Source organism: Lonchura striata, chromosome 1, assembly GCF_050655825.1.
Source record: "Lonchura striata isolate lonStrDom1 chromosome 1, ASM5065582v1, whole genome shotgun sequence".
Lineage (NCBI taxonomy): Eukaryota > Metazoa > Chordata > Aves > Passeriformes > Estrildidae > Lonchura > Lonchura striata.
Genome location: NC_140703.1, coordinates 16,389,396 through 16,403,961, shown reverse-complemented (window position 1 = coordinate 16,403,961; position 14,566 = coordinate 16,389,396). Strand labels below are relative to the sequence as shown.

At 38.6% G+C, this 14,566-nt stretch overlaps 1 protein-coding gene across 1 annotated transcript in view; it reads right to left on the bottom strand.

Moving 5' to 3' along the window:
* Positions 1 to 14,566, bottom strand: part of GABRR3 (gamma-aminobutyric acid type A receptor subunit rho3) — a 61,773-nt gene that overhangs the window by 6,474 nt on the left and 40,733 nt on the right. Inside the window, exons 4-9 of the mRNA XM_085590449.1 lie at positions 10,467 to 10,534; positions 8,876 to 9,099; positions 6,661 to 6,743; positions 5,917 to 6,057; positions 3,139 to 3,291; positions 901 to 1,097 (exon numbers count right to left, since the gene is read on the bottom strand). Coding sequence (XP_085446575.1) covers positions 901 to 1,097; positions 3,139 to 3,291; positions 5,917 to 6,057; positions 6,661 to 6,743; positions 8,876 to 9,099; positions 10,467 to 10,534 — 866 coding nt within the window. The remainder of the gene's footprint in view (positions 1 to 900; positions 1,098 to 3,138; positions 3,292 to 5,916; positions 6,058 to 6,660; positions 6,744 to 8,875; positions 9,100 to 10,466; positions 10,535 to 14,566) is intronic.

Here is a 14,566-nt window from a genome sequence, read left to right as displayed (position 1 = left end):
ACTGTGTGTCTGGCAGGAGCCATTGTGGCAAATCATAAATGAATAAAACAAAGATAAAGAAAGCTTTCCCCTCAGCGTTGTTCTCTCTGTGGAGAGCATGTGGAGAACAGTATCGCTCTCTGTGGGGCCTGCCCCTTGAGTGGGACATGAGCAAGGAAATGTCATCAAATGTCATCAAACACACTTGTCTGCCTGATTATTGCCAGCTGCTGGCTGGCAATTCGTGCATCAGCTGCTGAAATAGAAGAATCTAACTCTCTCCTGTAGGTCTGTGTTGATGGAGTTGTGGGAAATTACTTCAAACATTCCTGGGAGTAAGTTTTTGATGGGATTATCCAATCATGTGAGCAACATATGCATTCCTTCTGTGCTCTTTCCCTTATGATATTCCAGCAAATGAGTTTAAAGAGGGGACATTCTTCAAGCAAAGGTTTTAAGTGAGAGTTTCACAGAAAGCAGATGTTTAACTTGTGACTATTTCTGCTTCAGGTACACTTGTCTAAAAACGACCTTGTCATTCATCTGGTCTTGGGACAAAAAAAGAAACAGGAAGCAGGGAGGAATATCATATGAGGGCATGCTGAGGTCTATTTCAGAGACAAGAGAAATACCTTGATTGACAGGTATTGGAAAATAGAAGGAAGGTTATATTCCTCTGAGGGGAAAAAAGGGGGAAAAATATCCCTAACCTCTGCCACAAGAAAAAGGAGAGAAAGCGCAGATCTTTCAGGAACTCAGAGAGGAGGACACTTTGTCTCTCTTCACCCAGGTGAAAAAAAAAAAGTGAGATACAGAGTGGAGACAGAGATTGTTACTATTCTGTTATCACAGTGGTATATCAGGACTACTCTGTGGCTTGCATGATGCTTTCATAAAGCAACAAGACACAGAGGGTTGTACCTTGCCCCTTTTTTTGAGTTGTTTTCTCTCTTCAATTGTGGTGAGATAGTTCACTGCTGCATACTCGATGACTGACAGGAAGACAAAAAGGAAGCTGATCCATAAATACACATCCACAGCCTTTATGTAAGACACTTGAGGCATTGAGGCACTTACTCCTGTCATGATGGTGGACATTGTCAGCACTGTAGTTATACCTGCCAGAGAGAAAAAAAGAGATTACCACAGTTCTGGCCAGCTGGTTCTGTTTAGCTCATCACCACTGCTTGGACAGCAGAGCTTTGTGAAGGGCATGTGATTGACACCCCCTTTAACTCCCTCACACAGGCTCTGAGAAGTGGAGTGAACCATGAAGGACCCATCACACACAATACTGAGAGCACTAAATCATTTCTCTGCTCAGAATGGTCATTGAGCAGCATAAGGAACACATTTCTGTGACAGCTTTGGGCACTACCACACACAGGTGAAATCTGTGGTCATTCTTCACTTCCCAGAGCCAGGGCTGCCACTGTGTATTTTCTTGTCCAGGAAAATCACTGAAGAATCACCATTTTCTCTCCCAGCCTTTTCTCAAATTGTACTTCTTGAGAACAAATATCAGCCTCTATGTCCCTGTCATAACTCCACAGCTCTCTAAAAACAATCTAGCATAAAAATGCTACAGCCACTGAAACTAAGAAAAAATTATCGTTTGCCTCAGTGTGACCAAAATTTCACCCTCATCTTTTCAATCTCTGCTCTTACATCAGCTATTAATCTCATTTTGGTTTGCTCCAGCTCAGGAAAAAAAAAAAAAATACCAACACCCAACTCAGGCTCTGCTTTTAAAGAAATCAATGTAACTCTGGAAGTGAAAACATCTTGACATCTGTGAGACAGCACTGTCAGCTGCAGCCCTTCTCCAGTTCTACACCAGTTCAAGTTCACTGGAATATACAACAATTTTCCCTTTACCTCTCTGCAGCTTCTTTAGTTTGAAGGATGGAGCTTGAAATGCACCATATAAGAGGAAATCAATTTACTTAATGTACATATACTCTAGGCCAAGGAGCTAGGCTAATAAACTTTGTTGTTAAGGTTTTCCTATAAATTATGTATGATTATGCTAATGAAATGTGCTTTATTCATGGAACTCCTGATGCATAACCTTCTGCAGAAATCCATATATAAAGAACATGATCGGCAAAACCATCTTGACAACATTAAAAATTGCCTACTGAGAATTAAAAAGTTCTTTTTAAAGATGAAGTTAAATTTCTTCTAAATAAAAGGAATGCATAGATTAATAAAAGTAGGTAGGAGGTACCATAATTTGTTTACAGATTAACAAAGAGATTTATATCTCATGTATTAATAGCTTTAGACTGTGCCAATAGAAAGGGACCTGAGTGGCTACCATCCTATTTTTTCTAGATTGATATAGTTACAGAGAAAAATCAGGGCTTTTTCTCTTATCTAAGAAATATGGCAACATACAGTTAGCTTCTGGGATCAGCATCAGTAAAATAAAATAACAGGAGCTTCTTTATTTTAGGCTGACAGTTGCAGGACTCAGGTGCTTTATGGTCACTCAAGGCCATCAGCATTATATTCACAACAAAGACAGTCTTGGAGTGCCATCCACTGATTCACCAGTGAGAAGAAAAAAAAAAAAAAACTTCTATAAAAAACACTGTAATAGGTCCTCTTCTCCTGAGCTGAGGTGCTCAGAATTTACTTTTTGGCTTTCACAGATGACTGTGTGCCTTGCACAGCTAAGACACCAAAGAAAACATTTCTAAGGTGTCCCACAGTGAAAGGCCTTGGCACACAGACAACTGTTTCCAAGTTGGTAGGAAGATAATGAATGTTTCTTGAGAAAAAGAGGAGCTGCAGAGCTTTTCCATAGATTGGGCTACACCTAATGATCCATGGATTTGGAGAGGGATCTGACTGCCTGTGACTTTGCTGGGAAGAGGAAAGGATAACCAAGGCTTTGCAATTAAGTAAAATTCTATCAGGAAATCTGCAGAATCATCCTTTTTTGCTTTTGTGGTGTGCGAGCTGTTTCCAAAAATAGCAAAGCCAGTCTGAACAAACATCCCCTTTCCAAATGTAGGTAATGACAACAGAGGCAATAACAGTGTTGTTCAGGCAATTATTTTTGCTCATGTCCTGTGTAAATAAGCTAACGTTAACTGCAAACCCTTCCCTCTTGATTCTATCCTTCCCAAAGAATATACAGCAAAGATTTACCTAATGACACCCTGGCAGGAACAGCTCTTCTGTCAATCCAAAAGGAAACCCAAGACAGCATCACCATCAGCATGGCTGGGAAATAGGATTGCAGCACAAAAAAGAAAATATGTCTGCGGAGTGCAAAGTTGATAAAAAGTCTGTTGTACCAACCTATTGGGGGAAAAAAGGGAGAGGAACAGGTGGGGGAGAAGAGAAGAGAGCTGTGTTACTTGTGAGCTCTGTTTGCTGGCCCCTCCTTCTGACACGAGTGGTATATCCATAGCAGGAGCAGTAAATGCCTAAATGCCTCAGAAATCTTGCCAGCATCTTAGTTTTACACAGTGCTTTACAAACTGTCCATCCTCCCTTGTTTATGGGAGCATATCTAAAATACTCTGTTATAACTGAGGTTGGAAAATTGAAAAAAAATCAAACAGACTTGTAGTGAAACTGCCAGGAGAATACAGACAGGATAAAATTGTCCAGTGATGCCAACACTCTGCATTCCCTAAATTACCTGATAAGAAGCAGCCCTTCCTTCCAACTTGGGGTTGTTTTTTTTTTTTTTTTCGTTTTTTTGGGTTTTTGTTTGTTTGGTTGGTTGGTTTTTTGGTTTTTTTTTTTGTGGGAGCCACCTGCTTGCCGGCCCAGTACTCACTTTAGAGGACAGGGTGCCATCTAGTGAATTTTGGGGCATGCTCTGCCTCTGCAGCACTGCATTCGTGCTGTACCCTCTGCCACAGCAGGGAAAACAGGTTTCAGGGAGGTAAAAAGGCAGAAGTGGATGGCTGCACAGCATCTGCCTGTCCAGGACAGACAGAGGCATTCATGAGCCTGTGCTGGAGCAGTACTGCCATCACAATGAGTGACTCTATAGAGAAGGACATATCAAAATGAACCTCAAATAATATTAAATGTTCTATTGTGTTTTCAGTGGTGAAGAAGATTTTTTTTGCTTTAAAAGATTATTGTCTCTAAAATAGATTAAAATTGTTGCTCCTCTGGAGGTCTGGGAACTCCAAAACCTAAATATCACAGGTGTTCACTGAGCTTCACAGGAAAGGACATGCAGAACCTGAAATGCTTTGTGGGAATGATGACTCTCATTAGAGTGATGCTGTTTGTTCTCCACTATCATTTACTTGGAGGGTAAATTTGCTTCCAACAAGAAACAAGAAAACAAGAAAAAGTGGAACCTCCTGAACAAAACAAAACCTCAAAGCCAAGCATAAGCCCACAAAGGACAACATTCTGATTACCAGATATGCTACAAGCATTATTTAGGTACTTCCCAGTGGTCCCTGGGACTTAGAAAAAAAGTCTTTGCTTTCACCCTTATGCTGCTGAATAAGCTCACCTCAGAACCTCTGCATGTTAAGTGTAAAGTTACACTCTGCAAAGTCAAAGATGCTGTGAGAGTGCTGCAAAGCCCTGGGTGCAGGGGCACTGTGAGGGTGCCCTGCTGTGCACAAGGCTCTATTTTCTTGCCTCGAGTGTTTTTTGATGAGAATAGCAAGGCAGAAAGAAGCCAGATGAGTCCCTGGAACCAGTCTGGTGGAAAATATCCCAGTCTCCTTCTGGCAACAAGGACAAATTTAATGTAGCTCTCAGGAAGGCACAGTTATAGCAGGGTAAAAGATGGAGCTCTGTTCTTAGTTTATACAGGAGCAGGAGATAAGGGTGAAGAATCTTATCAAGCTGTGAATTCCTCACTGCTCTAGTCTGCATCATAATTTAAACTGGGATTCCTGCATTCAGTAGTAGCCACCACAAATCTGAATGGCCGTCTTTTGAAAGCAAAAAGAAAATAACCTGTAAATAAAATACACCAAATAAATCTGTCTGCTGCTTTCCTTAAATGCTTTTTTCCAAAGAGTCGTGCACTTCACCATAATAAATGGAGTAATTTCTCTCTTATTCATCTGTTTTGATATAAAGGACAATAACCAAACTGAAATTAATTTACTCAGACTGTAAAGTACAATTGCAATAGTGCTGTTTTCTTTGGTTAAAAACCCATGGTTAGACTACTTACATAGAGAAGTGTTTCAAAATTTATCATTTTATGTAGAATACAAGGAAAATAAAGTCCACCCTCCATGAAATCAAGACTGCAATGAACTCCTAAAGCCTTGTGCAGTTTGCCAGAATGTATAGAGCAAGATCTACAGGGAGAAATAAAAACCTGTCTGGGGAAGATCAACCTGAATTTAAACTATGTTGCACTGACATAAAGGGATTTTTTTCCTGCAGCTTTATGTATAAACAAGGAAAATTAAGCAAATCATGAATTAGACCTGAACAGGTAAGAAATAGCCTCATTTGAAAATCCTCCAGTTAGCAGACTTTTAGTGACGTTACACAGCTTCAAAACTGAAGATATTCTAGCACACTGGAATTCCTCTTGTTTGCTTTCTAGTATCTGACCTTTTAGGATTTCCATTTTCAAGCTTTTCTGTATAGCCAGGACATAAAGATTCCCGTAATATCAATACTCCAATGGCTTTCAGAGAAGCACCATGATTTTGCAAAAGGTCATAACAGCACATTTTTGGTGGTTGTGCATTTTTTCCAGGTTCCTAATGACAGATACGAAGTCACAAGTATTATTATGGCCTTTTTTCCCCTAAAATAAAGTTTTATATTGCTAATGCAAAGAGAATCAAGGCCCCAGACAAGACCTTATTTTAACTGATCTCTCAGCAGCCACTGTCATTTATTAGCAAAGAATTTGAAAGACATTCTACATTATTTTGCCCTGTGCTTCTCTCTTTGGAGGAGAGGGGCTTACTGTACCAGTACTGCTGTAAAATGCAAGTCCACTGGAAGCACTGAATTCCTCAATGAAGAACTGGGAGAGGGAGATGTGCTCATCTGTGCTCAAGGATTTGTTGCCATGTTTCCAGTACAACATCAGATCATCTTCATTGTATGCATCTGTGAGAGAGCAGAAACTGAAGTTGTAAAGTTACTAAAGTTAATATCTCTTCCTCTTTCCTTTCTTAGGGAGAGAGGACCACTCAGCCAATCTAGGAGAGGCCCAAAGAGACATTTTTTCACACCAATTTGTCAGCTGGTATGGAAGAAGTTGGCAAAGACCATGTTCCATCTTGTTCAAGTGCAGCCCAGCCTTGTGCCCTGCCAGCAGCTTACAACTGAGGCAGGGGTGAAAAAGGAGATGTTTCACAGTAACACAAGCACACATTTTCATTTTTCCAACAAGTTAAATATTGACATTTTATTTTACTTTTAATCTACACTTTTTTTTTCTCTCAGATTAAAAACCCTTGTGCTTTTTGACAGATTTTTAGATTTAGGCCTTGGAATAAATACCCAGTGGGAATAAAGCAGGGTGCATCATAGTTTTTCCATCTTCCCAAAGCTCACTGAGGTCTGGAAAGATCCCAAATTGCCTATAGTTCAATATGTACATGCTGAAGGGTTCAGGTCACACATCAAAGTAAGTGGAAGAGGTATTATGCACATCATGAAGTGCTGGTAAGAATGCACATGTGAAGAACAATTAGGAATTAAACTTACAGCTTTCCAGTTCTAAAGAACAGTTCTGTGTGTCCAGAGGAAACCTACTGAAATCCATGAAGCACATAGCAGAAACAGTTATTCTGCAGAAAAGAAGAGAAAAGCAGAAATAAAATAAAAAATTTCACACTTTCTCAGCTGTGTACACATCTTAGTACCAATCTGCTGTTTAGAACCCTATTGATTGAGGCTTTCTGCCCTTTTAGAAGCTTCTAAAATAGCTTCAAGGTGGTGAAATAAAGTTAAATCGGTGAGAGATCATATTAAAAAAAAAACCCCAAAACATAAATAGTCTTTATTATTAAATACATTACCTTTGATTTTTAAACTCTATATTTGGCCTGATCCTTCATTAGTCTTTCACACATTTTAGTTTGAAAGTTTACACTTACAAAGATTAAGAAAGGGAGTTCACATTTCTTGATTTCTCATAGACTGAAGTAGATAATATTACAGATTAGAGAAAATAGTATTCCAAGTGTAGTTTTCCCAGCTGGAATGATTATAATATTTAATTGTAAAAAGAGATTTCAATTTCTGGAAGCTTACTCTCCTCTTAAATGAAATGCTTTATATTGCAAAAAGCTTAAGAAAATCTAGGCAAAGCCTGTTTGACATTCCACCTGCTATTTCACAAATGTTTAGAGGACAAATATCCCTTTGTATTTAATAAATAACAAAAAAAAAATAGAACTTTCTAGGGCCAGCAATTTGAATATGGTAAATATTGCCAAATTTTCCTTTCCTGTCACAGCTTGCATGCCATTTGATGTTCATTAGTTCAATTTTTCAGTTTTGCCCAAATGGAATCCTACAGGAATTTTAGTGAGGGTTATACAAGTGCCCTTTGAAAACCTGTGCTCAGTAACCCCACTGTAGCTGAACTTTTACAAATATAAGACTTTAGTGGCTTGAAATGAGATCCTAAGAGTGGGATATGCATAGGACTTCCAGCTATGGATGTTGTTTCCAGGCTTCAGCTATTGACTAAAGGACCAGGAGAACAAAAAGAAAAGAAAGACTATTTTAGCAACAGATATGGATTTTGGTTTCACTTTGCTTCATTTAAATCCTGGATGTCAGGCACTGAAGAAAAACTGTGAAATATGCAGATTATATTCCAAATACATGTAAATATTTAGAATATAATTTACTTACTACATGTAAAACTGGAAATACAAAAACAAGGTGTTTTAAGGCACATCTAAGGAATATTTCCTGCTTCTCTCTTGGAGAATCACTGATATAAATCTTAGTGGAGGGGTTTAGTTCCTCTGATCCCTCCTTCTCAAGAATTATGGAAATTAATACAACAATAAAAAGCACACTTCACCTCATTGTTTCTTACTGTCAGTGTGACTCTTGAACATACACTACTTTAAAGTGGTGCACAGTTGTTGTTGTGAGAATTTCTGCACATCCTCATGACAGAGGAGATAAATTCATTAATTGTTGCAACAATTATTACACAGCCACAATCTCAAATGCTTCCATAAATCTTCAGACTGTCCAGACTGGATGAAATATCACTTCTGTGCTCAGAGTTAATTAGTACCAAACTGAATTTCTGCAATGCACAGGCCTCAGGTTCCTTACCCTAGGGGAAAAATTGCTCCATTAAAACTACTTCTGCCACATCATCCAAATCTCCTTCATCAAGCAAAGCAATAACATATACAGGAAAGGGAGACACATTAACGACCTTGCTATTCCAGTTCTGGAATTGCTGTTTCACGCTCCAGTTCCTTTTAGTCCCACAACACTGGTGGTATCAGCACCAAAAATTTGCTCTCTGTGTCTATCTAGAGCCCCAGTTTGTATTACTGGCATGTTAACTGGTAAGCCAGGGTGAAAATAGCTGAGACAGTTTCAAAAGACTCATGAAAAAAAATAAAACAACTAAGACCACGGTTTTTTTCTTTGTTAATAATTTTGGGCTTTACTGTATTCAGTAGCAATACTACTAGAGCAAGGCAAGGAACTAACACTTGATAACTCCCTTGACAGGAAACAATATCTGAATGATAGAAAAAATACATTTTCAAGCCTCGATTTATTTTCCCACTGGCACACCAGTTTCCCATTATGTGCTGCCAGAGGATTAATGGCAGCCCAGTATGAGACTCTTACCTGCAAGTATTTCCAGCCATTTCAATTACAGCCAATACATGACAATTGCAGTCATGGATTTTCTTAGGGAAGGGTATTTCCTCACCTCAGACTGAAGAGGACGTTGCCATCAGGGTACACTCGGAGCATGATGTTTTCCACGGTTGTATCATGGATGAAAGATCTTTTGGAGTGCACAAAAAAGACATCAGGTACCCAGATCTTTTTTATCAGCCGTCCATCGAAAGTCATACTTTTGTTTTTGTTGCTACGGAATGAGAGTCTCTCATCCTTCCAGTAGTGTCTGAGATATAAAGTCATTGTGAAGTCCTTTGTTTCATTAAAAATAAAAGGAGACAATTCTAATTTTAGTCATGTGCAGTAGAAAACACTACAAATTAATCAATTCAATGCAAAGGATCAATTTCTTGTCTGCACATTATCTGAAAGATCCTTAATGAGAGGAACCAAGCACCACTCAATGACTTTGAATTTGAATATTAATGAGACTTTGGTTGTTAGTCTTGTCCCTGGTGTCTGAGGCTAAGACTTCATTTTTCCTTAGATAAAACTTCTACATATTTCAGTGGTCTGCTGGATTGGTCCAGCTGTGCAGTAATAAAGAAGCTTCAAAAACAGACAAGGGTAAATGGAAGAAATATTTCCTGTGGAAATCTTCACAACCTTCTCCAAGAATGGACTGTGGTTCCTTTAAGGTTCCTTTATGAACAGATTGCTTGGAGTTCTTCATGAGCACTAGGTCAATTTTTTAAATCCACAAATCTGTTCATTTTGTACAAATATTGTACAGGGGCTAAATTAATACATTCATTAATTAAATGCATCATAAAGAAACAATGTAATGAATATCATAAGAGTTAGCAGTTAGATTTTACAATAATTACAATAACTACATGATTCTTTTAACATAAAACATTATTACAAATATTTTATGATCCTATTTAGAGAAACATCACGACTGCACATGTGGGAAGAGATGGAGAGGATGTTGCAAAGCCAGTGTGAGCTTCTGCACAGCCTGACTGCTCTGTGTTCACCTACACAAATTTTGTATTATTAGGCAGACACCATTTATCTCAGTAGAACAATTGCTTCTGGTAAGAATACTGAGAAGAGAGTTAGATCTTCCCCTGTAATAAGATTTTATAGCCCTGTAATATGATTTTATGATTTGAGTAGGTTTGTAAAGGAGTGCAGGAGTTCATACTGACAATATTAGTGACAATTTGGGCTGAAGAATGAACAGCCTGCATTCCAGTACCACAGGCCCTAATTGCAGTGTCTCCTTCCCAGGACCATTTCTGGAACTGGTGTTTCTCTTTCCATTTGTTATGATCACAGCTCCACCCATGCCACAATTATGGAATATTCAGATTTGCATAGGCAAAAGAAGCAAAGGACATGAAGCCTCATCATGCTGTGTGCAGAGTTACTGAGAATTCCTGTGGAAGCCCAGGGTGAACAGTTGGAGTTTTCAAACCAGAGCACTGCTCACTCTGAGCTGTTCCTCTCGCCCAGGGAGAAATTCAACACTTACTAGTTTAAATGCATGCTTCAAGGCAAGGATGTGCTCTTTAGGGTTTGCTTTCTTTAACTACATTAGTCTGTATCAGCCACCTGGATGTTCATGAACCCCCTGTATTTTTACTGAAACCCTTTATTGCAGTTCTACTCACCATGTCAACCTCAGATATGCTGTCAATGCTCTCCACCTGCACATCAATGCCCACAGGTATTGGTGACCCTGCATGGGAACAAAAAAGGCATGAGGAGCAAAACTCTCTATTTTTAAAGGGAAGACTGCAGCACTAGCAGGATACAGAGAGTACTCTATCCCAACATTTACTGCAGTCTCTCCACCTTAAAATACTGAATTATAAAAGGCAACAAAGTAAAACCTGATGCTAAGCAGTTTTGAAATAAACACAAGATGTTCAGTGCTCTTTTTGCAGGTAGACCAGCTGGTTTTGGCACAGCATTTTGGCCAGCAGTGGCAGTGTCTTTGTCATGCCACAGCTTATGAACCCCTTGAAGTGTAATTCAGAACCACCACAGGGAAAAGCTGAGTAAATACACGGGATACATCAAAGATTGCAAAGCTTTCTTACCACTTCCAATCCTTATTCACAAACAGCATACTTATTATGACTCCTATTATCTTCAGTTAGTGAACTGTTTAAGGTTTGGTATAGCTGTTCATGAAAAAGCATTTGTTTGTTCACTACCTCACAAGGGAGAAGCTGTACATACACACACATCATGTTCTGTCACTGTGTTGTGTATTTACTGACTGCATTTTTAGGATGAAGTTACTCCAAATCAATTAAAAATTACAGCCAAATATGAAATTATTCCCACTCTTTTCAGTGTGAAATATCTAGAATTAAGGATCTAGTTCTACGTGGGTTATGTCATTCCTCTAACTGATTAATCACTTCCTTACAGGGGAGGAAGAGAGGAGCATGCATATATGCATATACACACCACCACCACAAGAATATTCTGCTTTTGGCAGAAAATCAATAGTAATTATTGTACATGAGATTCCAATCACTTTTGTCAAAAAGTGCCAGCTAAAATGTTTTTAAAGTACACATTCCCAATAACCAGTTAAGAACATGAATACAAGGAAGTCTGAACAGCAACAGATTTTCTAACTTGTTTTTTTCTTGTATTTTCCTTTTAGCCCTGTCAAGCCAAAATAGTACAGGAAAATCACTCTTGTGATAACAAGGCACAATATTGTGTCCCTTTCTGGAATTATCCTTAAAATAGCAGCCTTCGAGGATTACACAGCTGCCTCCAGTTCTTACCAGTAAAGATCTTGAACTATTTTAGAGGTATTTTTAAATCTGGCTCTGTAATCTCTTGATTTTGTCTTTTTTTAATAGGGAGTCAGTCCCTGCACAGACCAGATGAAGATGCATTGTGCATGGGGAAGCAAGGTGCAATGTGCTCAGACTTAGCAGGGCACACCAGAAGATATTTGGGCACTGACAAGAGCTGGGCCCTTTGGCTCAGAAATTGTGTCTCCCTCTCAGAGGAATGCCTCCCTCAGCCTCTTGGCCAAAGCCCAAAATAAGATTCAAGACTCTAGAGAGCAAAGTTTGTTAGTAAAACACCAGGCAGTGCTTGGGGAAATGCAGCTTCTTCTGGAGAATATAGCCAGCAAAAGACAGCTGCTCCAGAGGCTGATGCACAAGAGTATCAATGGATATATTCAGTCAGATTCCTTCATACAAAACAATAGAAGACTTTATACCTCTCCTAAACTAGTTTTGCTGACTTCTTGCTTTGTCTTGATCACAACACACAGTTTACTTACATTAAATATCAACTTGTACCAAACACTGGGTGTAATCTGAGTCATCTTTTCTGTATTCAACTGAAATCTTGTAAACTAAAAACAGGTTTAGTCGAAGTAGAGATCCTTGTGGAATTTACACTTGATGTGAGCAACGTTCACAAAAGGCATTCACACATCATTAAATGCAAACAACAATTTATATTGAATTATGGGGGTGGAACAGGAGGAGAGGGGGAGCAGCTCTCAACGTCAAGAAAGGTTTTACCAGTTCCTGAGTCAAGGACAAGTTTAAAGCAAATAAAGTTAAATGTCTCTCATCAACATTCTTCAGGCAAACAAGGAGCTACACACAAATCAAATCCCAGAATCAGACATCTGACTTTCTAAGCCATGTCTCATGTGTAGTCAGCAAAAGGCTTTTCTTAGTGACTGCTGCTCCAAGTGTGATGATAGCAGTTCCAATTTTTTTTGGAATTTCAAAAATCACAGACAATTTCTTACCCAAACAAACATTATTCCAGCGTGGACAAAATTTTCATCAACAATTCAGCTCCTCTGGGCAGATACAAAGGAACTGATGACAGAACTAGAAATCGGTGGCTATTTATGGTTATGTTGGTTGCATGAACCAAACCAAGGTGCCACTTATCCATAAATACACACAGGGACACTTGATTCTTTGAAAGGACAGCTTGTACTGCACTGGGAACTACTATGAAAACATGTTGGTGGTGACAATGAATAGCATAAAAGAAATCAAAACCTATGACCAGGAGAAATACAGTGAACAATTCTAAAGTGAATTGAATAAAAAGGGAATTGTTACAATTAAATTTGTTTCTGATTAGGTAGAAGTGTAAGGACTGTGAAACAGACTGCTTGAGAAGAGATTCCTCTTCCCTGTCTGAAGAAAGACAAAGACTTTACTCATGATACTTATTTACGAAACACTGTCCAGTCTAGCATTCACCACACAGAATTATAAAAGCACATCCCCAGCCCCGATCCATTACTAACAAATCAGAGCAGCTGCAAATACTTCCTTCCTATTCTGACTCTACTTTGGCAACAAATGTAAGTAGATAATAAAGCCAGTACACACTGCACCAATATTCAGCCCTAATCACTGCGCTGTTCAATTTCCTAATCTGGAGCACTTCTATATCATTGTCACTAACACACCAACAAGAGACCTATTGGCCTCAGTCTGCTCTAATCCTTCATGGTTTTTGGGAACATTTCTGCATGTGATTAAAAATCAACTCCACTAGAAACAAGAATAATTAGCTATTGGGAACAGGCTGCTAGGAACTTTAATTTCTTCATCCCTTAGATTTGTTTTGTCACAAGAGGATGTTTTTATAAAAAAATATAATTACAGCAAGATTTGAAAAGGTTCCTAAACCAGCCAAAATAGGAAAGCAATTCATCTACCTCTGTGTCTGCACCACAGCTTTCTCCCTGCTAGATTGAGAATTTCAATCTATGGCTGACCATCAGACAACAGCATCAAATTCACTTAAAAAAAAAAAAAAAAAAAAAAGGCAACCAGAGCAAAGCTGTGGTTTTTATTTCCCAGTTTGACAAAACTGGGGATGGCAGAGAGGATTTTGTTATTAAATTGAGCAGCTTCAGTTGCCTCTGAAGGGTCACTACAAATCATTATTTTAGAGGGATTAGTGATTTTCACAATGGAGGCTCCACAGATTTTCAGGATAATTACTCCTCAGCAGAAAAAAAGAGCATTGTTTTCAGACAGGTTTAACTTCATGCAAGCCATTTCCAGTCTTTTATTTTAAAGGTTTAAGCATAGCAAAAGAATTTCTTGATGAGCATGTAATTTTATTAATAGATAGTACATCAGGCAAATTCTGTAATACCCTTTCTAGAATGGATATTATGTAAAAAGGCTATCCTTTTAGCATTTTTAGGATCAATTTCCACAGTAATAATGACTGGTTTAGTGAATGCTATAATATTTTTATAATAGCCAGATCTTTGGGCACGCAACAGATTGCACCTGAAAATCTATTGGATAAATATTGAACTTAGAAACAACTGTACCCAGTTGGCTTTGTAATAGTATATGCTGGAAAAAAAAAAAAGGATATTCTAGAGAAAACTGCTGGTAGCGGAGAGAGACCAGGGGAGAACTAAGGTCTGCAGGTGGACTTTGTTCTCAAAAGAGGAAGAAAAGTGGATAGAAATGTAAACAAGCTCAAGGGAGGTGAAGCTTTGTGGATTTATTTACTTTCTCCTGGCAATGACAGGAACAGAATTACTGGCAACAGCATTTTCCTCTTGTTACTACTGTGTGTCTTTCTCATTTATGTAAGAAACGAAGGGGGGGTCTGGTATGAGCAGTAACCAGATCTTAGAATGGAAGATTTAGCTATGTGAAAGGAAAAAATCCAGAAGAAGACTATTAGAGATCTTGCAATTAATCAATATATTTCCCCTCCTCTCCTG